General features: G+C 45.1%; 5 protein-coding genes across 10 annotated transcripts in view; 2 read left to right on the top strand and 3 right to left on the bottom strand.

Annotated features, from left to right (window-relative positions):
- The window catches only part of zgc:158689 (uncharacterized protein LOC791177 homolog), a 22,027-nt gene extending 15,243 nt beyond the window's left edge, over nt 1–6,784 (top strand). Inside the window, exons 10-15 of the mRNA XM_035530426.1 lie at nt 1–469; nt 902–1,136; nt 1,378–1,443; nt 1,545–1,701; nt 6,154–6,194; nt 6,270–6,784. The exon at nt 1–469 is cut by the window's left edge and continues 108 nt beyond it. Coding sequence (XP_035386319.1) covers nt 1–469; nt 902–1,136; nt 1,378–1,443; nt 1,545–1,701; nt 6,154–6,194; nt 6,270–6,342 — 1,041 coding nt within the window. The 3' untranslated portion in view covers nt 6,343–6,784. The remainder of the gene's footprint in view (nt 470–901; nt 1,137–1,377; nt 1,444–1,544; nt 1,702–6,153; nt 6,195–6,269) is intronic.
- A 2,355-nt stretch (nt 6,785–9,139) lies between these two features.
- On the bottom strand, nt 9,140–10,768 carry ndufa3 (NADH:ubiquinone oxidoreductase subunit A3). The gene is made up of 4 exons (XM_027003160.2): nt 10,668–10,768; nt 10,308–10,379; nt 10,069–10,146; nt 9,140–9,958 (listed from the first exon to the last, which is right to left on the bottom strand). The coding sequence occupies exons 1-4, from the start codon at nt 10,675–10,677 to the stop codon at nt 9,867–9,869; spliced, it is 252 nt and encodes an 83-aa protein (XP_026858961.1). The 5' UTR covers nt 10,678–10,768; the 3' UTR covers nt 9,140–9,866.
- A 36-nt stretch (nt 10,769–10,804) lies between these two features.
- On the top strand, nt 10,805–13,229 carry tfpt (TCF3 (E2A) fusion partner). Of its 2 annotated transcripts, none has more exons than XM_027003155.2 (6): nt 10,805–11,023; nt 11,156–11,436; nt 11,599–11,669; nt 11,820–11,889; nt 12,338–12,473; nt 12,902–13,229. In XM_027003155.2, exons 2-6 carry the CDS (start codon nt 11,182–11,184, stop codon nt 12,910–12,912), a joined length of 543 nt encoding a protein of 180 aa, XP_026858956.2. In that variant the 5' UTR covers nt 10,805–11,023; nt 11,156–11,181; the 3' UTR covers nt 12,913–13,229. The 2 variants fall into 2 exon arrangements, with proteins under 2 accessions (XP_026858956.2, XP_026858955.2); XM_027003154.2 differs by having other exon boundaries at nt 10,806–11,023; nt 11,182–11,436.
- A 107-nt stretch (nt 13,230–13,336) lies between these two features.
- On the bottom strand, nt 13,337–14,817 carry mrpl51 (mitochondrial ribosomal protein L51). Of its 3 annotated transcripts, none has more exons than XM_027003158.2 (4): nt 14,665–14,817; nt 14,366–14,457; nt 13,896–14,003; nt 13,337–13,608 (listed from the first exon to the last, which is right to left on the bottom strand). In XM_027003158.2, the coding sequence occupies exons 2-4, from the start codon at nt 14,448–14,450 to the stop codon at nt 13,412–13,414; spliced, it is 390 nt and encodes a 129-aa protein (XP_026858959.1). In that variant the 5' UTR covers nt 14,451–14,457; nt 14,665–14,817; the 3' UTR covers nt 13,337–13,411. The 3 variants fall into 3 exon arrangements, with proteins under 3 accessions (XP_026858959.1, XP_026858958.1, XP_026858957.1); XM_027003157.2 differs by having other exon boundaries at nt 14,366–14,496; nt 14,665–14,815; XM_027003156.2 differs by lacking the exon at nt 14,665–14,817 and adding an exon at nt 14,563–14,658.
- Nucleotides 14,818–17,560: 2,743 nt separating this feature from the next.
- Nucleotides 17,561–25,000, bottom strand: part of arnt (aryl hydrocarbon receptor nuclear translocator) — a 12,581-nt gene continuing 5,141 nt past the window's right edge. For 2 of the 3 annotated variants that reach the window (XM_027003150.2, XM_027003152.2), the window contains 14 exons: nt 24,961–25,000; nt 24,518–24,583; nt 24,317–24,405; nt 23,919–23,995; nt 23,643–23,777; nt 23,300–23,374; nt 22,952–23,103; nt 21,068–21,155; nt 20,839–20,866; nt 20,635–20,737; nt 20,234–20,420; nt 19,869–20,052; nt 19,608–19,750; nt 17,561–18,717 (listed from right to left, as the gene is read on the bottom strand). The exon at nt 24,961–25,000 is cut by the window's right edge and continues 63 nt beyond it. In XM_027003150.2, coding sequence (XP_026858951.2) covers nt 18,631–18,717; nt 19,608–19,750; nt 19,869–20,052; nt 20,234–20,420; nt 20,635–20,737; nt 20,839–20,866; nt 21,068–21,155; nt 22,952–23,103; nt 23,300–23,374; nt 23,643–23,777; nt 23,919–23,995; nt 24,317–24,405; nt 24,518–24,583; nt 24,961–25,000 — 1,454 coding nt within the window. In that variant the 3' untranslated portion in view covers nt 17,561–18,630. The remainder of the gene's footprint in view (nt 18,718–19,607; nt 19,751–19,868; nt 20,053–20,233; nt 20,421–20,634; nt 20,738–20,838; nt 20,867–21,067; nt 21,156–22,951; nt 23,104–23,299; nt 23,375–23,642; nt 23,778–23,918; nt 23,996–24,316; nt 24,406–24,517; nt 24,584–24,960) is intronic. The other variant, XM_027003151.2, reaches the window with a different exon arrangement.

Genomic DNA, 25,000 nt, shown 5'->3' with positions numbered 1-25,000 from the left:
TCTCTGGCCCTTCCGTCTGCCACCGGCACACCGCAGCGCGCCCCTCAGAACGACTCCACCCACGATGCCAGTACCGCCCCTCAGAACGACTCCACCCACGATGCCAATACCGCTGCAAGCCCCACCAGTTTCCAGCAGACCACTGTGCAGGCGGCGGGGAGTGTTTCCGGCCTGCAGTCTGCCCCATTGGCTGTTTCTGCCTCTCTGTCCCTCAGCACCAGTTCTGCCCCGCCCCTCAGCTGCCTTCGGGGTCTGGCCCTTCCCTCCAACGCCCCCCACAGCCCACCGCTGCCCCACAGTGCACCGCTCTCCCGTGCCCTCACTCCTGTGCCCTTTGCCCTCCAGCGTGGCAGTGCCACCTCTCCCCCAGCCCATAATCCTCTGTTCCTCAAGGCCACTGAGCTCTATGCAACATCCACACTGCCGTTGCCACGGAAACAGCCCAGCGAGGTGCGGGCGGGGGTCTTTGGTAAGATGGATTTACTGGTGTTCATGCTGCTTGCTCCACAGTCCCTCCACTTCTTTGTCTTTCCTGCTATCAAAACATTTCTATCCCTCTCTTTTAGGCCTTTTCTTTCTCTAATTATTTATTTTTGTGTCAAACCATCCTCCTTCTCTCTCTTTCTCTCTCTCTCCCTCTCTCTCTTTGTCTTTCTCTCTCTCTCCCGCTCTCTCTCTCTCTCTCTCTCTCTCTGTCTCTCTCTCTCTGTCTCTCTCTCTCTCTCTCTCTCTCTCTCTCTCTCCCTCTCTCTCTTTGTCTTTCTCTCTCTCTCCCGCTCTCTCTCTCTCTCTCTCTCTCTGTCTCTCTCTCTCTCTCTCTCTCTCTCTCTCTCTCTCTCTCTCTCTCTCTCTCTGTCTCTCTCTCTCTCTCTCTCCCTCCCTCTCTCCCTCTCTGCTGCAGGCTCTACTCTGCCCCGTGTACTCCCTCTCTCTGCTCCCTCTTGTGTGGAGGCACTGTTTCCCCACTCCCCAAGCTCAGCGGAAGGAGGCCTAGGAGGAGGAGGAGGAGGAGAAGGAGGAGGAGGAGGAGGAGGAGGCTCGTGCCTGCTCTCCTTCCGACCTGGGGATGTTCTGAGCCTGCTGATCAGTGAGCCACGGGACGGCTGGCACTATGGACACAACCAGAGGACCGGAAGGTACAGCCCGCAGCCGTGACGACCACATCCATTAATCAGACCTTCGGCCAGCCAATCAAGTCAGAGCATGAGCTTTGGGTGCATGAGCATACCTGTTCCTCTTGACTTCTTGTTCTCCATCAAATTCACAGAACAGTACAACATGAAAGTAAGAGTAAATTCACCTTTACATGGCTGGTCCTCTCTCTCTCTCTCTCTCTCTCTCTCTCTCTCTCTCTCTCTCTCTCTCTCTTTCCAAAAGGAAAGGCTGGTTTCCCTTCTCCTACACTCAGGCGCTCCCAAACACACTGGAACAGCAGGAGATCCCGTCTGTATTGAGCTTTTTTTCCTTTAGATTTTGGACTAGCATGGAGTTATTGTTTTTTTTTGAACACCGATGGAGTCTCTTGCTTCCCTCGTCTCTTGCAGCTCTCCTCTGCTGTCGAAGGTGAACAGCACAAGCATGGGGCAGCTGGACAGACTGCCCCCTGGTGGTGAGCTGCAGCAGGTCACCCTGGACTCAGAGGAGGAGGGGAGTGTGGCTTCGAAGCGTGTGAGCACTTTCCGACCTAGACCCTACAGCATGGTGATTCCCAACAACTGGCAAAACACCACACTCACACACAACTGACAAAGACCAGCCACACTAACACCACCCCACACTAACACCAGCCACACTAAATCCACTCCACACTAATTCCACCCCACACTACCATCACCCCACACTAAATCCACTCCACACTAACACCAGCCACACTAAATCCATTCCACACTAACACCAGCCACACTACCACCACCCCACATTAACACCAGCCACACTAAATCCACTCCACACTAAATCCACTCCACACTAACACCAGCCACGCTAACACCACTTCACACTAAATCCACTTCACACTAACACCAGCCAAACTAAATCCACTCCACACTATCATCCCCCACACTAACACCAGCCCACACTAACAGCCCCCACACTAACGCCACCCCACACTAAATCCACTGGACACTAACACTAACACCAGCCACACTAACACCACCCCACACTAAATCCACTCCACACTAACACCCCCCACACTAACACCCCTCCCCCACTAAATCCACTCCACACTAACACCAGCCACACTAACACCACCTCACACTAAATCCACTCCACAGTAACACCCCCCACACTAACACCCCTCCCCCACTAAATCCACTCCACACTAACACCAGCCACACTAACACCACCTCACACTAAATCCACTTCACAGTAACACCCCCCACACTAACACCAGCCCCACAGCCCACTCTGCTAACTATGCGACATGAACTATTTCAAATATCATGTTATCTTTGTCTGCTGGGGGAACCAAGTGGAAGCTCAGATCTTTTATCAGCACTAGTGGTCACAGTAAATGATTCTCCAATCATGCTTGGTTAGAGGTGCACAATTTATTGGTGGCCAATATATTATTTCTATATATAAGGGTGATTTTGAATTTATCATTATCGATTATGTACTGGAAGTTTGGCTGATAATCACAAAAAATAATTTTCATGCAACAGGTTAAGGCTTCTGTTTAATTTAGACCTCCTTGTATATTATTGTCATTATGAGTAAAATTCATTATTGCCATTATGAGTAAAATATTATTGCCATTATGAGTAAAAGCTCCTTGTATATTATTGCCATTATGAGTAAAGTTTTCTTTTGTAATGTGCAACCTGTGTTTAGAATGATTTCCGCATGTTTTTAGTGAGCCAGCTGATGATGGTGACTGCAGGTTTGCAGTTGTGTTTCCAGACATTGGCTTTCTTATGACTGTACCAATTTAAGGCAAAATGAATGTCACTTAACATTTGAGGAAGGTTAGAAAATAAAATGTAATGAAACAATTTTTTTCCCTTTTGTGTTACGAGAAACGTATACGATGTTTACAATAATTGTGATGTTACATGTGACATGGCTTGTGTAAAATTAATGAATGATCCATTTTTAGATTTTAACATGTCTTACATTCACTGCACTTCATATATACATTATGAATGAGTGAAGGTATATTTATATAGTGCCTTTCATGGAACCCAAAGGGTCCGAACTTGCTTTGAAATGCCTAAACCTAAAAATATCAGTCATTAATATTGGTATCACCCCAAAAAATTCAGAATTGGTTCATCCCTACTTTAGACACAGATGCTTTCCTGGTACTGGATATTACGGTTGAGTTGGCTTCATTGCAGAAGTTATGCGCTGTGTTGTTCACACAGGCACTAGTGATGGGGAATCTGGGGAATCTGAAATTCCTTAGACTTTAGTAGAGAATGTAATGGGAAGATGTCTCTACATCTCTGGCCAGCTGCCTCACCTAACCAGGGGTGCGGATTCCTTTAGTCCGCTCTTTTCTTTGAACACATGGCTTAGAGGCTGGCGCTTCTGTATCAGAATCCGTTTTCTAGACAACTTTGGCATGGTTTGGTAGAACCCTGCCTTTTACACTTGAGATAGAATACATCCTCATTTCAGAGGCACTGCAGTGCTGTCTGAAAATATAAAAAACTGTCTGCCAGCCTGACAGACTTGGCCTGCACTGAACTCGTGCAACCTACCATACAAATGTAAATATGGCCACATTTGGTGTCTGTCGGAGTTCCTCATTCTTTAGCCAGCTGGGGTGACACTGTGTTCTGATGTTACACGACATTGTAGTGCTAATCTATACAAATATTTACATGTACCTGTCAGAATGTTTTACTTGTAATTTGGAATTGAATAATATTTCACAGTCCAAATGTTCACACATTATTTATTCATGGACTGTAATTTGTTTTGCTTGTTTAACAGAAATTAATCCATGAGATGATGGCATTTTAAATAAATGAACTCCGTCTGTCTCTGTCTACCTGGATGTACGGATCGTATCCTCTGAGCTGCTGCTTTTAAACCTTCCTGGTTCTACCACTGACAAAGCCAGAGTCTGTTCACACTTGGACCACATACTAATTATGAACAAGACGTTTCTGAACTGATAACTATGACTCTTGGTGATTTCAGGAAGAAACTCTTAGAGAGGACATTGCTGAGTTTGTCCATGGGCTGTATGAGACATTACCACTTCATCAACAGATCAAAGGCCTAAGCACAGGAGTACATGAACTGGAGCCATTAGTTCATGTGGAAAACAGTGATTATTACTGTTATGTTACTAGACAGTGTGAACAAAGTTCGTAGAAAATAAGTCTTTGGAAAAGATGTGAGAGAATATTTCCTTTTCTGATTTGATAGACAGGAATGAAACACTACATCCAGATGATCTAGATTAATTTAAGTTTGGTGTCATTCCTGGAGCTCTCTGACAGTAGAGTGTCTGGTGTGTTTTGATGTCATTCCTGGACCTCTCTGACAGTAGAGTGTCTGTGGTGTGTTTTGATGTCATTCCTGGAGCTCTCTGACAGTAGAGTGTCTGTGGTGTGTTTTGATGTCATTCCTGGAGCTCTCTGACAGTAGAGTGTCTGTGGTGTGTTTTGATGTCATTCCTGGAGCTCTCTGACAGTAGAGTGTCTGGTGTGTTTTGATGTCATTCCTGGAGCTCTCTGACAGTAGAGTGTCTGTGGTGTGTTTTGATGTCATTCCTGGAGCTCTCTGACGGTAGAGTGTCTGTGGTGTGTTTTGATGTCATTCCTGGAGCTCTCTGACAGTAGAGTGTCTGTGGTGTGTTTTGATGTCATTCCTGGACCTCGCTGACAGTAGAGTGTCTGTGGTGTGTTTTGATGTCATTCCTGGAGCTCTCTGACAGTAGAGTGTCTGGTGTGTTTTGATGTCATTCCTGGAGCTCTCTGACAGTAGAGTGTCTGTGGTGTGTTTTGATGTCATTCCTGGACCTCGCTGACAGTAGAGTGTCTGTGGTGTGTTTTGATGTCATTCCTGGACCTCACTGACAGTAGAGTGTCTGTGGTGTGTTTTGATGTCATTCCTGGAGCTCTCTGACAGTAGAGTGTCTGTGGTGTGTTTTGATGTCATTCCTGGAGCTCTCTGACAGTAGAGTGTCTGTGGTGTGTTTTGATGTCATTCCTGGAGCTCTCTGACAGTAGAGTGTCTGTGGTGTGTTTTGATGTCATTCCTGGAGCTCTCTGACAGTAGAGTGTCTGGTGTGTTTTGATGTCATTCCTGGAGCTCTCTGACAGTAGAGTGTCTGTGGTGTGTTTTGATGTCATTCCTGGAGCTCTCTGACAGTAGAGTGTCTGTGGTGTGTTTTGATGTCATTCCTGGAGCTCGCTGACAGTAGAGTGTCTGTGGTGTGTTTTAATGTCATTCCTGGAGCTCGCTGACAGTAGAGTGTCTGTGGTGTGTTTCGATGTCATTCCTGGAGCTCTCTGACAGTAGAGTGTCTGGTGTGTTTTGATGTCATTCCTGGAGCTCGCTGACAGTAGAGTGTCTGGTGTGTTTTGATGTCATTCCTGGAGCTCTCTGACAGTAGAGTGTCTGGTGTGTTTTGATGTCATTCCTGGAGCTCTCTGACAGTAGAGTGTCTGTGGTGTGTTTTGATGTCATTCCTGGAGCTCTCTGACAGTAGAGTGTCTGTGGTGTGTTTTGATGTCATTCCTGGAGCTCGCTGACAGTAGAGTGTCTGTGGTGTGTTTTAATGTCATTCCTGGAGCTCTCTGACAGTAGAGTGTCTGTGGTGTGTTTTGATGTCATTCCTGGAGCTCTCTGACAGTAGAGTGTCTGTGGTGTGTTTTGATGTCATTCCTGGAGCTCTCTGACAGTAGAGTGTCTGTGGTGTGTTTTGATGTCATTCCTGGAGCTCGCTGACAGTAGAGTGTCTGTGGTGTGTTTTAATGTCATTCCTGGAGCTCTCTGACAGTAGAGTGTCTGGTGTGTTTTGATGTCATTCCTGGAGCTCTCTGACAGTAGAGTGTCTGTGGTGTGTTTTGATGTCATTCCTGGAGCTCGCTGACAGTAGAGTGTCTGTGGTGTGTTTTAATGTCATTCCTGGAGCTCTCTGACAGTAGAGTGTCTGTGGTGTGTTTCGATGTCATTCCTGGTTTCTTCTCGTCACAGGTTCTGGCTGAGCGCTCCTCCCCCCCTCCACCACCCACCAGGTAATTCAACTAAAAATTATTGATTCTAATCTAATTCGTCAGATATTAAGGCTAATATGCATATATCCCATACAGGACCAATCCATTTGCTCATATTCGGCTGAGGAAGACGGTGACCAATGATCGCTCCGCTCCTCTCATTGAGTAGGATCTCTGTTTTCATGTTGAAATGGGTATTGAATATGCATTTATTTTATGCTAATTTCATGCAACATATGACAACACGTATTAATAATTATCTTAGAAATGTTAGAGAGTAAAGCTCCTTCACTGTTGGCTGTAAGGACCTAAAACATATTTTGAAGTATTTTGAATCGCTCAGTAGCAAAAAAGATATATCTGTGAAGTTAAACATTTACAATATGTGAGCTTGATTTCTTGAGTGAATTTCTAAATCTCCATGAGCATACAATAGATTTGAAGAAACAAAAAGTACAGTGAGTTTAAAAATAACAAAATGACTGTGTTTTAAAATAACAGTCATGCTATAGTCGGTATTCACACTGTAGGCTGGGTCGTGGCTGTGTGTGTGTGTTGTGCTGGGTCTTGTTTGTGGGGTGTGTGTGAGTGTTGGGGTGGATCTTGGCTGTGAGGTGTGTGTATGTGTGTGCGTTGGGTTGGGTCTTGGCTGTGGGGTGTGCGTGTGTGTGTGTTGGGGTGGGTCTTGTCTGTGGGATGTGTGTGTGTTGGGGTGGGTCTTGTCTGTGGTGTGTATGTGTGTGTGTGTGTGTGTGTGTGTGTGTGTGTGTGTGTGTGTGTGTGTGTGTGTGTGTGTGTGTGTGTGTGTGTGTTGGGTCTTGGCTGTGGGGTGATGACTCATCTAAGGACCCTGAAAAGTCTCCTGTTGCAGTATGTGTGTTATAGTGGTAGCAGAACTTTATTCATTCACAGCATTGTGGGTACCCTGTGGGTACCTGTGGTTCAAATTTACAGATTTGTTTGTTGAATAGTTTCGTTCATGTTTGGTACTTTTTAAAAATAAAATATGCATAGTAAAAATAGGCAAGAGAAATTTTCATATAAATACTTTTTATAAATCTGTTTTTGGATGTGCAAACCCATCCAGTGTAAGGTAAAATACTGATGCAGCACAGCAGAGCTTTATGTACTGAATGTCATATGCTGAGTCAGCCTGAGGGTTGATTTCACGAGGCTTTTCCATGCATTTTGTTTAAAAGTGAATTTTATTTAAAAGGAAGGTGTTGTGAAGGTGAGGCGTTTCGGAGCATTTTGTGTGATGCTGGCTAACAGGAAAGGTGAAAACAGCTGCAAGATCTGGAAAGGGAGAAGAGAGAAAGTGTTGAGCGCAAACAGTCTCTGAGGCAGTGGTGGTAGAGCAAACAGTCTCTGAGGCACTGGTGGTAGAGCAAACAGTCTCTGAGGCAGTGCAGTGGTGGTTCATGAATGTAAACAATTGTAAGGCTCTCTGCCCAAGCCTCTGTTTTCCCCACTCAGGACCAGAAAAAATATTTCGAATATATTTAGAATATATTTCTCAAACTTCCCCCAAAAAATAGCCCAAGCTATGCTTGTAGTCTTGAGTTGCATGAAGGTTAGGAAAGTGGAGGCTGGGAGGATGTTGTTGAGAGGGAACCTCAGGAAGTGACAGAAGACTACAGAAAGTGAGGTTGTGTGTGAGGAGGTGCAAGACTGTGAAGCAGTGGACTGTGTTAATAACACTGGACCACCTTAGTGACACTGGGCTGTATTAATGAAAACATCCTCGCTTATGTTGGCATGTCTTTGGATTTGAGCTCTCATTTCTACATGGGTGGGGGCTATGTATCAGATGTTTGGAAGATGTGTCTTAAAATTTAAGGTAAAAATAAAAGCTTTTTAGTGTTTGGGTTTTTAAAAACTTTTAATATCCTATAACCCTATTTGTTGCATTTAAACATTTATCTGAATCAGAAGCTCTTTTGACAACTTCATCCAAGAATTTTTATAGGAATACTAACATCACTGTGGAAATACTTAAAAGCTCAGAATCAAAATGGTTTTGAGAAAGGTCATTGTACTGATTGTCTTTGTCTCAAAGTATTAATAAGACATAATTTATGTCAATTTTGTGAAACTTTCTCTCCACTTCCGAAAGTTATTCTGTTTTGAGTTTTGCCATCAAAGATGTATATGGTCTACTGTAGTTGTTTTTTTTGTTTTTTTTGTCCCAAAAGATTCTTACATTGAGTATATTAGATTAGAATTTAATTCACATTAATCAGTATTAACCACATATAAATAAGTGCTATGTATGAATTTTGTTTCTAAAATCCAATTTATGATATATTTCTAATTGTTATTGCTATTTTAACCCCATGTACATTTACAAGCCATGACCACACTACCTGTAAACTTATTAGCATTTATTAGGTCTTTGTGAAGTTTTGCAGGTTCTCTGAAACTCTGAGGTTTTTCCGTATTGTAGCTTCCATGTGAGTGTGTGAAACTACCAGTCCGTGTCTGTACCCAGAAAGACCGCTAGCCTTGCGGTGAGCCTCGCGCCTTCAGGCTCACACGGGGGGGGGGGTTGACGTCAACATATGAACTTCCCAACAGCTTTTTTTCCTCTTCCGTTTAAGAATTAAAACACGTCATGTTAATCTCAATGATCTTTCTTGTATTTTCTTCACCTTTAGGGTAGTGGAAGAAAGTAAGATTGGGTGATATATTCTTTAGAGAGGATGAGAGAACGTGCTCAACCAATCAACATCAGGCGTCCGTCCTGCTTAATGAATGGTCAAATAACTTAGAAATAGAAACACCTGATGATCCCAAGCCACAACCAACTTCTTGTTCTGGAAGTGTACACATGCTGGTGTGGGGCCTTTACCTACCCACTGAACACAGTTTTTGATATTACAGATCAAAATAACATGCCTGAGTACTGTTGGGTGATTTAGTACAGAGCTATTAAATCTGCTCCTGCAAAGAGCACGGTAAACACATGAGCTTTTAATCTCGTTTTTAATCAGGTTTTTCTTGTTTTCAAGAATGTAATTTCTCAATTTAACTCAATTTCACTTTTATCTAGCAAGTTAGAATTATTAGCAAGAACATTTCTTGACATCAAAAATTAAATATCCACATATGAAACTTACATTATTGAAAATTAAATTATAAATACTATTGCAATCACTGAAAATTCAATTCATAAATGTAAAAAAATTGTTTTGATAGAGAAATTTAGATACTGGTAACAAGTATTTTCTTTTAACCAGTTAAAATTCAATTTACTGCACCAGTTTCAGCCAGACAGCACAGACCTGAAAATTCAGAGTAATGAGGTAAACAAACTAATCACATAAGCAGTCTTAACCCTGGACAACAAAACTTCAACACCCTTTGCCAATATACAAATAAGTGTGGCTGATTTTGCAAGTAGGTTTTCCTATACTGCTTTATTATTGTTAAAGTGGAATTGAGATGGGTTTTCTGGCTGGTTCATGCAACTACCAGGCTGATCTGGACCAAGCTGGACCTGAGCAGTAAACAGAAGCCATAAAGTCGCTTACTGGGCAGCATGTTTTCATTATTCTTCAGGGACCGTACTGCGATTTATAAAGGAATGAAAAAGTGTGCTTAAACAAAAACATTTATTGACAGCCCCTGATTCAGGCAGGCAGGGGAGAGTGTATTGTACAGCGGCGGGGTGACGGTACACGGGAAGATTTTTCACAGGTTCTTAATCCAGTCAAGTTTCGGGCCCTGTGGGTCGCATGGGTGTGCTGGAACGTCAGGCATGTTTCCATCATCTCGCACAGGAACTAGGTGAAGGTGTGAAGGAAAGCAGGTCATAATCAGGTTAACAGCAGTTACACTGAGAGACAGACATCACGGTAGTACGGTACTGTCATGTCATGGCAGCATGACCCACCTGGGTAGTTGTAAGGGGTCGCTTTGTTTATCATGGCCGCGTACTCAGTGTAGGGACTGACCAACGGCAAAATAAGTGCTGCAGGAAACGACATACAAATTAACCAGTTACTGGAAATATCGCGTACTGATTAATTTACTTTACATTTTCTTAATCATTTTTTGAAAGCCGTTTATGGAGGCTGAGAGCCAAAACAGGTTAGTTTTCTTGACGTTTTACAACTGGATTCACACACTGACCCAAGACGCCCAGTCCACATGCAGCCGTCACCACGGGCTCCTTGTTCCACGCCGTTTTCAGGAAATTTGCGACTGAAAAGAGAATTTAATCTTCATGACACAAATACACAAGAAATCCCCCGACTAGGTCAGCTATAGCCCTTAGTTCAAGCCAGGTTAGCTAGCGTTAGCTGCACTGTCGCTCTGATACAAGCCCAAGGTCATCCACGTCTCAAAACAACCACGTGAAAAATGTCTTCCTGTACGCGAACGTGTCTGAACCGATCGCCGAAAAATGACAAGCATCTTATTGCACAAGACAGATGTAATGTTCTTTAAAAGTCACGATTTTCAAGAATCTCAGTAGCTACGGATACTTACTGGACGCCATATTCGTTGCTGTAGTTCCCGATGAGAGTCATGGAAACTGTAGTCCAAATGAGGAGTTACGTCATAGGAACTGTAGTCCAAATCGACTGACGATTGGTTTACGGTGATGACGTATTTTAAAACGCGCCTTATAATGGATCATTAGTATGGTGAAAGTGTTTATGTGCTTGGCTGATGGTCCCAAAACGACTGAAATTATGATCGAAAGCACAGGAGTAATTGGTTAATGTCATATGGTCAGATCGACTAAAACTGCGCTGATGAGGCCTCCCTCTTTTCCTTTAGCGAGCAACCCTGAAATGACTCCGGAGTTACATTAGCACTGCATGCGTCGAGAAGTGTTCAAAGTAAGTTTTGCGTTTGATTAATGCACCGTGTGGCCTAAACATCCAGAAAGTCCCAGATCGGCCACGTGTGTTCATGCTTTTAAAAATCATGCAGGGCGATTACAGTCATGTTCTTGTAATCCGGCGCCGCAGCCTTGCCGTGTGGTCATGCGTTGCAGATGATGGAGGATTTCTCTGGATTGGCTCTGCCGCCGCTCTTCGGGGGTCACATCCTGGAGGCCGAGCTGGAGGCCGCCGCGGTGGAGCTGGCTCCCGGGCCCGCGGTGGAGCTGGCTCCCGGGCCCACGGTGGAGCTGGCTCCTGGGCCCGCGGAGGTCATGGATGGCCCGGGGCGGGACAGCGCGGAGGAGCGGACGGAAGTGCAGAAGAGGAAATGCCAGGCGCTAAGCAAGAGGTGCAAGGAGATCGAGCAGGTGAGAACAGGCGATTCCTCTTAAGCAGTACTGCATCTTAGCGTGCGTTTTAATGTAAGCGCCTGTTTTGGGCGTTTTTGAAATGGTCCTACTTGAGCATGTAACGGCTTGTGAATCTTACAGAAGCATGATTAACAGACGGCCATGGTGTCTGTTTCTCAGGTTAATGAGCGGATACTGGGTCGCCTGTACCAGGTCCAAAGACTGTTGCGCAGAATGAAGAAAGAGAGAAGGTAAGAAAGGCACCTTTTTTAATAACAGTTATTCCCCTGAGCACCCAAAGCTGACTTGTCTTTTTTTTTTTGCCTGCTTTGTTTGTACTTTAAATTCAGTGTGATCAACAAAGTTCCAAGAGTTACCTGTACTCACTCTGTGTTTGCCAGGTTCCTCATGAAGACTCTGGACTCATACGGAGACGAATACAGGACCGTCCAGTTCACCATCCCGTTAGAGGTGCATTTGCTCTCCTCTCAGCAGCAGGCAATGCCACTCCAGGCTTGCTTTACTTCATTTGTTTTTCTTAATTAAGGTTAAATTGAGCAGGCGAAGGTCCGTACTCATTGGTACAATGCACATGGATAATTCATTCAGTCCGTTACATTTTACCCATTTGCCTCCATCGGTTGTCCCACAGACTTAATCATAGCACCCTTCAGAGGTTCAGTTCTGATGCATATTTCTTTATATTTAAAAATTATATTTAGTTGATCTACTTTATATCAGAGAATGTCACATACTTTGAGAAGAATAAATGATTCTTCACCAAGGTTTGCAAAGGATAGATTTTTGTTACAGAAATGTTAAGCCAACTGAAAATGTTTAATTTGGAAGTTGGATATTAATGCTGTACCCCACCCGTGTTCTTGTGACTTACTTGTCTGTCTCCACCTGTCTTTGCAAGGATGAGGGTGGAGCCATTTTAGATTGTGTAACTGGTGGAGACGATGATGGCTCCTCCCCCTCAGTGCCCCACCAGGCAGTGGGTGGACCCAAGAAAAAGAGGCATAGAGTTCAGAAGGAAAGGGAGGGAGACTCAGGTGAGCAGAACTGGACTCCTCAGGACTGAACAGCTATTGTTGTGGTTGTTAATAATAATAATAGTAGTAATAATATTTACACTTTATATAGCACCTTTTCTTGAACAGTTTACCAGCTGTGGAGAAGTGCTTAGCAAGTTTGCAGGTTTGTTGCATGCAAAATGTCAAGTGCTGAATGGTGAAGTGTTTATTTAAGAAAAAAATTAATTATTTTCTTGAATTTCTGTTTTACAGTAGGGATGTTTTATATGTCTCAGATTTGCTGATTTTAAACAAGTCTAAAAATCAAATGTTTCAAAAGTTGAAAAAAAATTCTGGTTTTTATCCACATGTAGTCTTCGCAATATGACTTTGAGGAAACACCACACAAAAACTAAAGCTGGGTTCTGTAGGGCCTCATCATTCTGATAGGTTGTTCTGTACCACAGGCCGAGTCTGAACTCTGACCTCTCCATGATGTCTGAAATTCCATGCCTTGGGTTTGCCAGTCCCACCAGATTCACCTTTATCAGAGACGCATGGGGAACCTGGGATGACTTTTTGTATTGCGAGCAGAGTGTGTACACTGTCCAGTGTGAAGTATATATTACTAGGACTGGTGCACATTAAGCCAAAGCACTCCAGTGGTGAACAGAATATGTGCTGGGGTCAGCTCCTGTGGTGGGGCTTTATTTTTACTCACCCTTCCATTTCTTTTGATTGTAACCCTACTATTGCACTGACAGATTTTAATAAATAAATGGAGTTTGGAATTGATTTGTGTGAACTTTGATTTCCTTTATGCAAACATGGAGCATTAAAGATGATTGCAGGATAAAGCCTGGAAAGTTTAGTAAACAAATTGAGGGCAAACAAACAACGAATATGGTTGACAATTTACTATTTTTCAACTCTAAAGGAAACAGCAGCGTGCAAAAGGTTGTGCCTTCTGCCAGCATTTATCTGCGTTTGCCGTAGCGGTTAAACCGGCGGTACAGGAAGCTGATTCTCTTCGCCAGATTGTGCCGGTCTTGCAGCATCATTCGGTCACCCACCATTTGCTTTTTCCTGGTGAGACGCTGCAGTTCATGGCCACGGAAACCCCGGAGCCAGACAGGACCAGTGATCAAATCTTTGGGATGGGCTTTAAAGTCACCTGGCGTGAGTAAGGCAGAGGGGAGTCCAGGTCAGGGCGATTCAGTGGCCAAAATTGGCACACTTAATCATGCTTTTGTGTTATCCTGTACAGCTTAGTTTCATTGTACTGTACCATGTCACTAATAAGACCCTGTTTAGAACTGCTTATACCAGGTCATGCAGGATTAAGCAATTAAGAGTACTGTAAGGACCCACTAAAATGAACATTTTTGCACCACTTTTACTGCATCATTCTTAGAATAACAGAACATGGTATTTCTAGTAAATGTAGAAATTCTAACTCACCCAAAATCCCTATGTTATCGTACACACCGAACATACTCCGCTTCTCTGTCCACCGGTCCACATTTTTCAGCTTTGGAATGGCATGCATTCGCACACACAAACATGTTCCTTAAAGACAAATTACAGAATAAACCAAAATATAACAACAGGACAAGTTTCTCAAAAGCATCGTTAAACACAAATACTTTACATTTACATATAGCAAACACTTATCCAAAGCAGTTTACAATTAGGACTAACTAAAACGAGCAATTAAAGGTCTCGCTGAGGGGCCCAACAGTGTCGACTTGGCAGTGGTGGGACTTGAATTGGCAACCTTCTGAGGACAAGTAGAGCACCTTAACCACGTGCACTAGCTCCGGTGATCCGCATTACCGACAGCGCTCACGTGCACTAGCTCCGGTGATCCGCATTACCGACAGCGCTCACGTGCACTAGCTCCGGTGATCCGCATTACCGACAGCGCTCACCTGTAGCGAACTGTCTCGTGCATAACAGTAGCGAGGACTGACCGAGGGATACTCCAGTCCTGAACAAACCCCCAAACACAGCCATTCTTGTTCTTTCACAAGATGAAATAATCAGACAGCAGATATTTCACCTGAGAAGATAACGTTTTAAACAGCTCGTTATGTTTTTGTAATTAATGGAACATAAAATATTTAACCTTGTACGTGCCATCGATGGCGCTAGCTAGGTTAGCCATCCTAGTTAAGATAGATGGCGCTTTTGTATTGGAGACATTTATGGATCAAAGGCCGCTGGTTACCTTACGTTACAACGAAGGAGAAGTAAAAGCGGAATCAAAAATCGTGAAAAACAATCACTTAAACACTAAAAGGAAGGAAGGTAGCTAGGACAGAGCGTGTAGCTAACTGGCTAAACTTTTGAAACGCATGTGAAGGGAGCTACAGTAACGGTATTTAAAAACGCCTACCAGTTTAAAAGTCACCTGCAATTTGGAGTTTTACGCAGTCGGATTGCGCCGTGGTAAAGCGATACAAACAAACAAAATCAGGTAGGCTTTAACGTTTAAAAACTAGGGGTTAGGGTTATGGTACAGTAGCATACGGTACTTTGTAGATTATTTGGTTACGGTTCGAAAGTCTAAAAGTAACAAAGAATTTAAGGCTGTTTCCCTCATGGCCATTCTAACGCGTTTATAAAATGAAAATATAAAACATACATTGAGCAAAGAAAATGTTTATATACACTCATAAATAAATGTATATGGTTTAATTAAATAATATAATGCTCCTTACATGTTGCGCACACACAAAGAAGCTATACTCTTGATGCATTTTAAATGCCTTTTTAAAGTAAAAGTTACGATTACTTTACTGCCTCTTTTCAGCAATATCGGCGCCAGTAGTCCTGGGAGTAAATCAAAAAGTGAGTTTGTGTCAGGTAAATCAGTCAATTCCACTTCACAGATCAATCTTAAATGTTCCATTCTCAGCCCTTTTAGGCTTCTCAACTCATCAATGCATATCTCCCCCACAGGTATTTCTTAGTCGTTAGTTGTTTATCATCACAGGATACTAGTTCATCTCTACTCATTAGCATTATTAATTAAAGGTGCCAGTTGATTGGTCTGTGCAGTTGCCCGCAGTGCGGAGATTATGGGACGTCTATGTCAGCCCTCCTCCTGCTCCTCCAGGTAGGCGGAGACTGAGATGGCACTGTAGGGGTCCAGCACCAGCTGGGCACAGCGCACAATGGTACCCAGCAAGAACAAACACAGCAGGAAGAAGAAGAAAAGAGCAAAGCCCAGGTCGACGTCCAGGTCCAGCCGTGACTCCGGGAGCTGCAGATCCATGTCCCCCGTCACTGGCTACGCCACCAGCACCGAGGAAACGGGCTTGGCGATGCCCTTAGTTAAGGCTGAATCCTTCACAAACGCCTGGCATCCACATGCTTCACCTGCTTTCCACAAACTCACTTAGGACATCATATGTTTGAAATCCACGATACGATTGGCTCAACCACTTCCAGTTCATATGGCATCTGGCTTTCCACGTTCTGTAGCTCCTCTACAGCTGACTGACGCGCACATACACAGTCACGCAATTTACCCCTGTTTAAAAGTGCTCAGAGCACAACACTTTGCTGTCGTGCTATGAAACCGTGTATCCTCTGCACCGAGTATCCCCACCTACTGCTGTGGTCATCTCAGGCTACTTCTCTTACAGCTGGCAAACACATGCCCTTACCACTCAGCAGGACACTCACACCAACGCCTGGTGCCCATGTCCCCAATGAATAGTTAAAGAGGCGTTTGGTAACAATCAGGCCATATATGGGACTAATGACACCCGGAGCTGAGATGCAGTATACAGCTGCAGGTTGAAATGACCCCAGAGGTGCAAATGGGGCCAGGGAGACGACAGTGCACCAGACTCAGTGGTTAGATGTAGAGGGAGAGGGAGGGAGAGAGAGAGAGAAAAAAAACACTCCTCTTCTGCACCACAGAGTGGAAGTGAACACCCCCAGTCAGATGCAGACTGATGCTGTTCAAATGCCAACTGAGATGCAAAGGAACGGGGGGGGGGGGGGTTGGACACTTGATTGCATTTAATATTGTAGCACAGGATTTGTAATTTATTGGCAAAATTGTCATCAGTTTTTATCAAATGGAATATTTGATTTTAGAGAGAGAGAGAGAAGCTAATCTGAAAGATTTAATCTACTGTAATGAAAGAGGCTGCACACTAGCATGTGAGAGCAAGTTGTGAAATAGTAAACCCATTGACCAAGCGGAGAGGAAGAGTGGAGGAAAGACAAGGGGCGGAAGAGATAAGAGACAAGGGTGAAAGACAGGAGAAGAAACACATGAAGGAGGAACAGGTGGGGGAAACCCAACCCGCAGTGGTTAGACATCCCTTACCTCACCCATGAAGAGCAAGAACCAGCACGTATCTCCTCAGAGAGCAGCGACCTTGTGTTCCCTTCAGGGTCAGAATGACACAGCAAACTGCAAAAATCCTTCAAATTGCAATTTAGATCAGTCCAACTCACTGTTGTAAAACCTGCTATAAACGTTTCCCTTCCCATGTGACCTGTGACTCTGAAAAACTAGACACTAAAAACAAAGAAAATCCTGAAAACCATTAAAAAGTAAAATTTCAATTACTCCAAGAAAAAAAAAAGTCAAATGAATGTAAATTTTGTGAGTTCAGTATGTAGTTCTTCCCTCACCTTCACATATTTCTCTAAAACTCAATGACAGTTCCAAGACCAACACTTTGACAATACAATATTTTAATACAAAAAGAAACATTTTTTCCCCCACATTTAACATTTCATATACATATATTTTCATAATTGTGGATCTATGTGTAATATATAATCTACAATTCACATCATTTTATAGACATTGACAAAAAAGTGGTTTACAATAAACAAAAACATTACAATTTACCAGAATATTACTCTAGTTCTGTCTGAAAAACAGAACTGACATCAGTTTACATAATGTGTGAATAAAAACTCAGGTAGCCAAAGAGAAATGCGGGCGTTATCAATCAATAAAAAAGGTTTGATCAATATTAAAATCCATAATTTCAAAACAAATGAAAAATATGCCCATGGAAGTATGGAGGATGGAGAAAAGTGTGAAAGAGAGACAGACCCAGATGTTCTGGGCTGGTTTGGAGAGTGGAAGCTCTGGGTGGGTCTTCCTGAGACCAGCGTCAGACGCAACATCTGACCACGCGAGTGTGGAGCGCTACAGAGGCAGGAGCACACCCAGCAGAGGAGCACAGCGTGCACATTTACATTAAATCTGGAGGAAACGGAGACTAAATAAAGGGAGGCTAAAAGAATTAAAGACAAGCAGAAATAAAAATTGCGACGAAGAGTCCGGCTTTCCAACCTTGTCCATGACCATAAAGCGAATGGCTGTTTCCAATTTTGTGGACACTTCACACCCTTTAACAATAAAGTGAATCAAAAGGCCAGAGAACCCCGATTACTTGTTTGAATTTCTCACCATAGACACTTTCAATAACAATGACTTCCAAACCACTCACCAGGACACAGTGAAAGAACTTAGAAGACTGATCCCTGCGCATAATTATTGTCTTTTCAGTTTCATTTTTTTCGTCCTATTCAACTGTTTTAACAAAAACATATTTAAAAGCAATCAAAAATCATACAACCAGGAGAGGAGGAAGAGCATCACAGAGCAATCACATCTGTGTATCTGTATTAACAGTGCAAACAGTGTGTGTGTGTGTGTGTGTGTGTGTCTCACTGGAGGAACATCCTCATATAACTGCAATTCTTACAAAAAACCAAAAAATCCCCACAACTCCCAAAGAGTGCAGTACCTCTCAGGTAGGCAGGAGTCAGCACTTGCTACACCTCCCAGCATCACGGTACTGACCTCATACACCTGAGAGAGGTGACGTGGGGGCTGAAATTCAAACCTACGTGGGCGCGATCATGCGTGCATCAGTGTGGGGTGGGGGGCAGTAACTCAGTGTGTAGGACTTGTGTTCCCTCTGTGCTTTTATGTGCGTAGTTTTAGTGAGAGCCTTAACCACTGCCGAGTCTTGGAGGTGGGTGTGGTGGGGGCCGAGCCCCGTCCACCTGACCTGTCCCCTCCACTACTCCTCGCTCCTCCTCTACACGATGACTTTAAACATCCCTCTCACTTCCTCCCCATCCACAGATGGCCTGGTTAGACAGACACGACCGAGAGAGAGAGGAAAGAGAGCGTGGAGGCACACGCTCACTCGGGGAATGGAGGGAACATCGGAATTTCACCAAAGTCTTCGTTGTTGAAGTTTGCAGACTGATCCAACATGGACAGAACATCCTAGAGGGAGAGAAGGAACAATCAACAGGCTTCACGGTCTCCAGACCTGCAGAGGCTTTGAAAGGGCTTTTGGCCCGAACCCTGTGTTTCGCAGCTTTCTCTACGCACGGGTTTTCTGGATGTGTCTGGGCAGCCAAAAAGTTCCAATTCTGTTTTGCAGTTTCATAATCTCTGGTTTCATTTTTTATTTTAATTCCACAGTTTGTAATTTTCCACAGGAATGGTACAAGGATACTGATGACTCATCTTAAATGGATATATGAATTCTGCATCCAATTAATCCCTCGCTGATAATCTATGAACGTGTCACCTGTTCTACACATTCAGCCAGCAAGCTGCACTCTCATGGTTGCTTAAGGCTGGTTTCTGCTTCTGCAAAGCCCCACATAAATGTCTATGAGTGGTGATGCAGAGCAAGGAGACATGGATAAGTAGCACGCAGACACCCTGATGCATACGCCTCCAAAATCAAAACGACACATTGTGAAGATTTACAGAGCTGCGTGTCAGGTAAAGGCTGACTGGCTGGTCATGAGATGCATACAGTACTCCACCCAAACTAGCATGGCAACAACATGATGTAGTTTGAGGAACAGCCATCACATGTATGGCATTACACACATTTATAGACCCATCCTCAAAATATTACAAGAATAATGAAATGCGCATTAATTCTTGGAGAGAGCACAAGCCTTGTGTAAAGATAGCAGCTTTTCATTACTCATTCCCATTCTTGCTTTGATGCTGCCCCCTAGTGCTGACATCTATCAAACGTTTGCGTGTAACGCCTGCACACGTTTGGTGATACGCAGACGAGATCTTCACAGAAGCCTTAAACAGCCTTCTTGAACTTTCTGCTTCGACACAGGAAATACACGCGAGACACTCACCGGGAACATCTCAGGTTGGTTGTTCGGGACATGAGGATGTGCTTCTGCGGGGCCTTGCGTGTGCTGCTGGTTCTGCCACTGCTGCCAGCCAGTGGCCTCTGCTGGTCTCGAGGAGAACTGCACCCCTGCTTGACTGACATCACCTGACATGCGTTGTGGTCGGACAAGGAGAGAAGGGAAGAGATTCGGTAGTTATTTGGTGTGTTCGTAAGCTAATGCTACAGCAGAGTTCAGGACTTCAGCGTTGGAGGGGACTCTTACTGTAGCCGTTGTTTGGGGGGTGGGGGCGGTTGCTGAGCTGAGGGAAACTGGATGTGTTGGATGGTGTGTTAACCGCAGCTCCACCCATCTGCCCGAAAGAGGGAGAGACAGAGGAGGAAGGGGCGGAGCTAAAGGATCCAATGGCAAACTGTGGTGACTGATTCTTCCCTGCCTGCCCGCCCACCTGTCAGAGACAGACCCACAGTCAGGACGACACATATCAAAACCCAGACCAACTGGCAGTTGCTCGGTCTCCCAGTCCAGCATTAGGGCAGCTGTGCTGTGGAGAGGGTGGTGTGTAACGTAGACTCACACACACACACCCACACCCGCTCACACACTGGCCCTCTGAGAGGCAGCCTTACCTGTGTGTTGAAGGGGGTTTGTGAGGAAGGCCAGGCCCCAGGGGGTCCCGAGGTTCCAGACTGTGCCTGGATAGAACTGCTACTGTTCACCACTGGACCAGAGGGGGCACCTTGCCGGGACATGTGTGCCAGCATCTGACCTGCAGAGGGAGCAGGCTGTCCCAAGGGCTGGGCCATTGGTGCTGACCTGGAGGTGCGTGCACGCACGCACACACGCACGCACGCACGCACACGCACACGCACACGCACACACACACGCACACACACGTTCTGAATATACTTGAAAAGGGCATGCTGGGGTGTGTGTGTGTGTGTATATGCGCACACGCGGATGTGTAAGAATGAGTGTGTGCTCGTATTAATGTGTGTGTTAGTGTGTGTGTTTGTGGTTCTGAAGGTACCTGAAGGACTCGTTGGGCCGAGCAGAAGCACTGAATGAAGCTGCTGGAGAATAAACATGCTGGCCAACAGGGGGCGCAGCAGAGGAGAGAACCTTAGAGAGACCTAAGAGACAAGCAATAGAAAGGTAGAATTGTAAGTGTGTACTGATGTGTGTTTAGAGGTGAGCTTAGGGTCGATATGAAGGTCTGAATCACAACACTCACTGGGGTCAGACGCTACAGATCCTGGCACCTGCAGGATGAGAGAGAGGGAGAGAGAGAGAGAGAGAGAGAGAGAGAGAGAGAGAGAGAGAGAGAGAGAGAGAGAGAGAGAGCGCTCAACCCAACCTCAATGCACAATACACTGAGCGCAGCTGCACACGTTTAGTTTTGTTGACATTCACCAAACTGGTGCGGCAGCTGACAGAACACTTGGACAGCAGTGGGGAGTTACCTGAGGAAGAGATACCTGTCCAGCCTCATAGACCCCTTCCCTGGCTCCGCCCACCTCCAGCTCTGCCTGCTGCTGCTGCTGCAACTGCCTGGGGTGGGTGGGAGAGAGAGATTAGAACAGTCACAACATTCATCTCTTACACCCACCACCAACCACCAAACCCATCACCTGACAACCATCAGCACTCTCCCGTAACCATGGACACCACAGCTGTCTAGCGAGATGGGGTTCGTCCTACAGTCATGCTGGTTAGACCTACTTATCTGTACCTCAGCCCAAAGTGAAAGGCACCACGGCTCGAAGAGAAAAGCAGCCGGAGGAGGGGAGACTAGTGCAGTGAGCTCCCCAGGCCCAGAGAAAGGTGGGCAGTTGGGAGGATATCTGGGCTCACCTGGCAGTTATTTGCCCTGGGCTGGTGGCAGAGGGGCAGCTGGGGCTGTTCTGCCCTAGAGAGGCGGGCAGCGCCCCATTTGGGGAGGAGAGAGGGGACAGAGCATCCAGATTTGGAGCTTTACTTCAGAGAGAGAGAGAGAGAGAGAGAGAGAGAGAGAATTGTCAGAGTGCAGGTACAGAGGGGGCAGGGGGGTGACATGCTCACAGTCTGTCTCACACACACACACACACACACACACACACACACACACACACACACACACACACATACACACAGTGTGCTGGGATTCAGCCTTCCACTGAGAGGAGCTGGCTGACCACACCATATCTCATCAGCTGTGGGGCCAATATTATGCACTAGGGGGCAGTAGAGTCTCACTCCTCAAAGCAGCAACAGACTATGGCAGGCTCTAGAATATCACCATATACAACTGACATTTTTCGTTTGCTTCAGCACAAACAGACCTGGTTGAAGGCAGCTTATGCCACTAAAAAAAGCGAATTTACAAATTTAGGTTGAAAATAGAATAGCTGCACAAGTTCTAGTTCTCGGGAACAATTCTGCCCCGAATGACTCAACTCTCAGCTCTTCTGATCAAACCTCCTAAAGTTCACGGACAGATCTGCACGACACTGCTTACCAAAATCACACAAGCAGGCATCTCCTTACATTACTTAAGACCTGAATGTGCTTTGAAGCAACTTTGTTAAGACTTGAGTAATATTTGATCGGAAACATTTGGGGAATGAGGAAAAGTTAAATCGGATCAATATCCATTATAACCACCCAGCTCAGGATGGCTCTCATCTGTGTGCCAAATACTTTGGTCCAGGTTTGTCCCAGATACACCTGTCCCAGTCTGTCCCAGCTCCACCTGTTTAAACACACTACTGCTTAGAGTGGGAAAGTGAGTGGGCACTTCTAGAGTATGCAACACCCAGGAGTCCGATGACGTGAGATTTATTCTCCAGTGACTGAGAACACCGGCTGGGCTTCTACTTCAGAGACAGAACACATTTAAGATGTTACATGATAAGAGTTCTTCCCAGCTCCCTCTCCCTCTGACATTTACACACAAATAATTCTCTATGACTCATATTTTGCTATGATCAAATATACAGCAAGTAAAAGCAATGTAACAAATTGCCAAACACAAGCATGTGTCACATTATCCTACAGCAAATTAAAACCACATTAAAATAATGACACGTTTATTACCATTACACACATTACAGGAAAGCACCGTGGTTTCGCAAGCTGCAGTTGCGAAATGGATTTGACCAATTTCACTTTCAAATGAATAATTTGGCCTAAAAAATGACAAAAAAAACTCTTCCATATCACTACTAGAGCAACAAGCTGACCGTGTGTAGCCTCTCTTTTGGTCTGCAGTGTGTGAGGTGTGTGTGTGTGTGTGAGAGAGAATGTGTGCATTCACATGAGTGTACATGTGCACAAGCGTGCACGTGCACCTGTGTGTGAGGACTCACTTAACGTTGGCATTGGTGCAGATGATGTACTCTATCTCCTCCGAGTACGGATTCTGGAATGTGAAGGAACTTGTCCTCATCCAGATCCACTCCCGGTTCTTGGCTCGGAATCGGAACATCACAGACAGAACTTGACCTCGGAGCTTCACCACCTGAGGTCAAAGGGCATACGTGAAGTCACCAGAGCAACCAGGTAGGTCCATATAAATGCACCCCTTAATTTATTTCGCTCTCTCTCTCTCTCTCTCTCTCTCTCTCTCTCTCTCTCACACACACACACACACACACACACACACACACACACACACACACACACACACACACACACACACACACAAACAAACAAACCTGCTGTAAGCTGTCTCTGAGTAATCCCTGGTCCTCTGGATGGGCTAGCTCAAGAAAATTCTTCCCCAGAAGTTCCTACACACACACACACTTACACTTTCAGAACAAATACAAATACTTCAGCAGCAAAGGTTTATTTGTAACTGTTCATCTGTGAGAAAGACAAAACATCAACATCACAGGGCAGTAGTGTCACCCCAGACACTCACACACCACAGTGAGAGTATGAGTAGCTCAGTGTGTAGCATGAGTTACACCAGCAGTTCCTTAGTACTGCAGCACAGTAAAATGCTCCTGAGAGCAGGCTGCTTGGGTAATTGATGCCCAGGCTTCTGAGGCCTACCTGGGGCTGGTACCCCACTGTGGCCATACAGCGGTGATCCACGAATGTGAACGTTCCCTGGCAGTTATGGCGGGAAATGAACTCCACAGGAACACTGATACTGTTCAGGCTGCTGTCGCTGGGGCAACAAGTGACCTAGGAAACAAGTACAAATCAAATGATGAAGAATTAAACGGTACCCATTCACAAATTACTTGGGTTCTGTTCTTTTTCCAAAGGTTAACTGTTAAGACATCACAGCGCAGACACACACACACACACACTCTCTCTCTCTACCTGCAGCCGTCCTATGGCGACCAGGCAGTAACAATTCCCCTGCCCACTGTCACATTCCTCCTCAGAAAGTGAAACGCCTTAAAAATAAAGCAAATGCACAGAATAAGTGGAAAGACAGACAAACGGGTCTGCCAGTGGGCCAGAATTGAGAACAGGCGGCACTAAGACCCTGGGGACACAGGCAGTGTGTCAGTTCTCTGCAGACAATGGCAGCTCTGATGGGTGGACACTTCCTCCAGATTGTTCTGTGAAATTCCACACAGCACTCGTGGGAGCAGCCGGGCTTTGGACTGGACACTGAGACAGTGCCTGGGGTCCAGGGCCCAGCACACACCACAGGGTATATTTGGGGGGGGGCAGAGGGTGTGGGCACGTGCATGCACGCATGTGTCCATTACCTGCAGGAGGCCATGATCTGATGTATCCAGTACAATGCACCACCACATATTGAGGTTCACCGTCTTTAGCAGGACCCAAACCACTCCTGCTGTGACAAATCAAAGAGAGAGAGAGTGTGTGTGTGTGTGTGTGTCTCATATATATATATATATATATATATAAAAAACACACACACACACACACACACACACACACCTTACCTGTTTCTGCTCTTCAGAAAGCCAAGTCTGTTCCTGGACACTGGCTCCACTGAACAACCCCCACATCTAAACAACAACAAAACAACAACAACAAATCTCAAAACAGCCACGCCAGGCATCACCAGCAAAACGGCAACCTCGCCTACACGTCTTTAGTCATGAGCGTTTGGTTTCAAGTGAATACACAGAATAACAAGAGAGGAACAATATAATTGCTCATACAATGATCACAACACTGGACCTGCTGCGACTCTGAAAGGCCGTGAAACGCAAACAATGCTGTCTGCTGTGTGCATCGTGACCAACCCTCGTTCTGAGGGTGCTTTGACCCGGTAAATGTAAAAAGGTGATGTCGTGACCCAGAAAACATGAAGGTGCGTTTAGGATAATGCTGGACAACGGCACCTCCTCTGGACACAAGGGGGCAACACCTCGTTCCTCACCTCATCCGGCAGATAAAGGACCTGCGTGCCCCCACTGACA

This window comes from Electrophorus electricus, chromosome 10, assembly GCF_013358815.1.
Source record: "Electrophorus electricus isolate fEleEle1 chromosome 10, fEleEle1.pri, whole genome shotgun sequence".
NCBI lineage: Eukaryota > Metazoa > Chordata > Actinopteri > Gymnotiformes > Gymnotidae > Electrophorus > Electrophorus electricus.
Note: the sequence above shows the minus strand (reverse complement) of the source record. Positions and strands in the feature narration are given on the sequence as shown.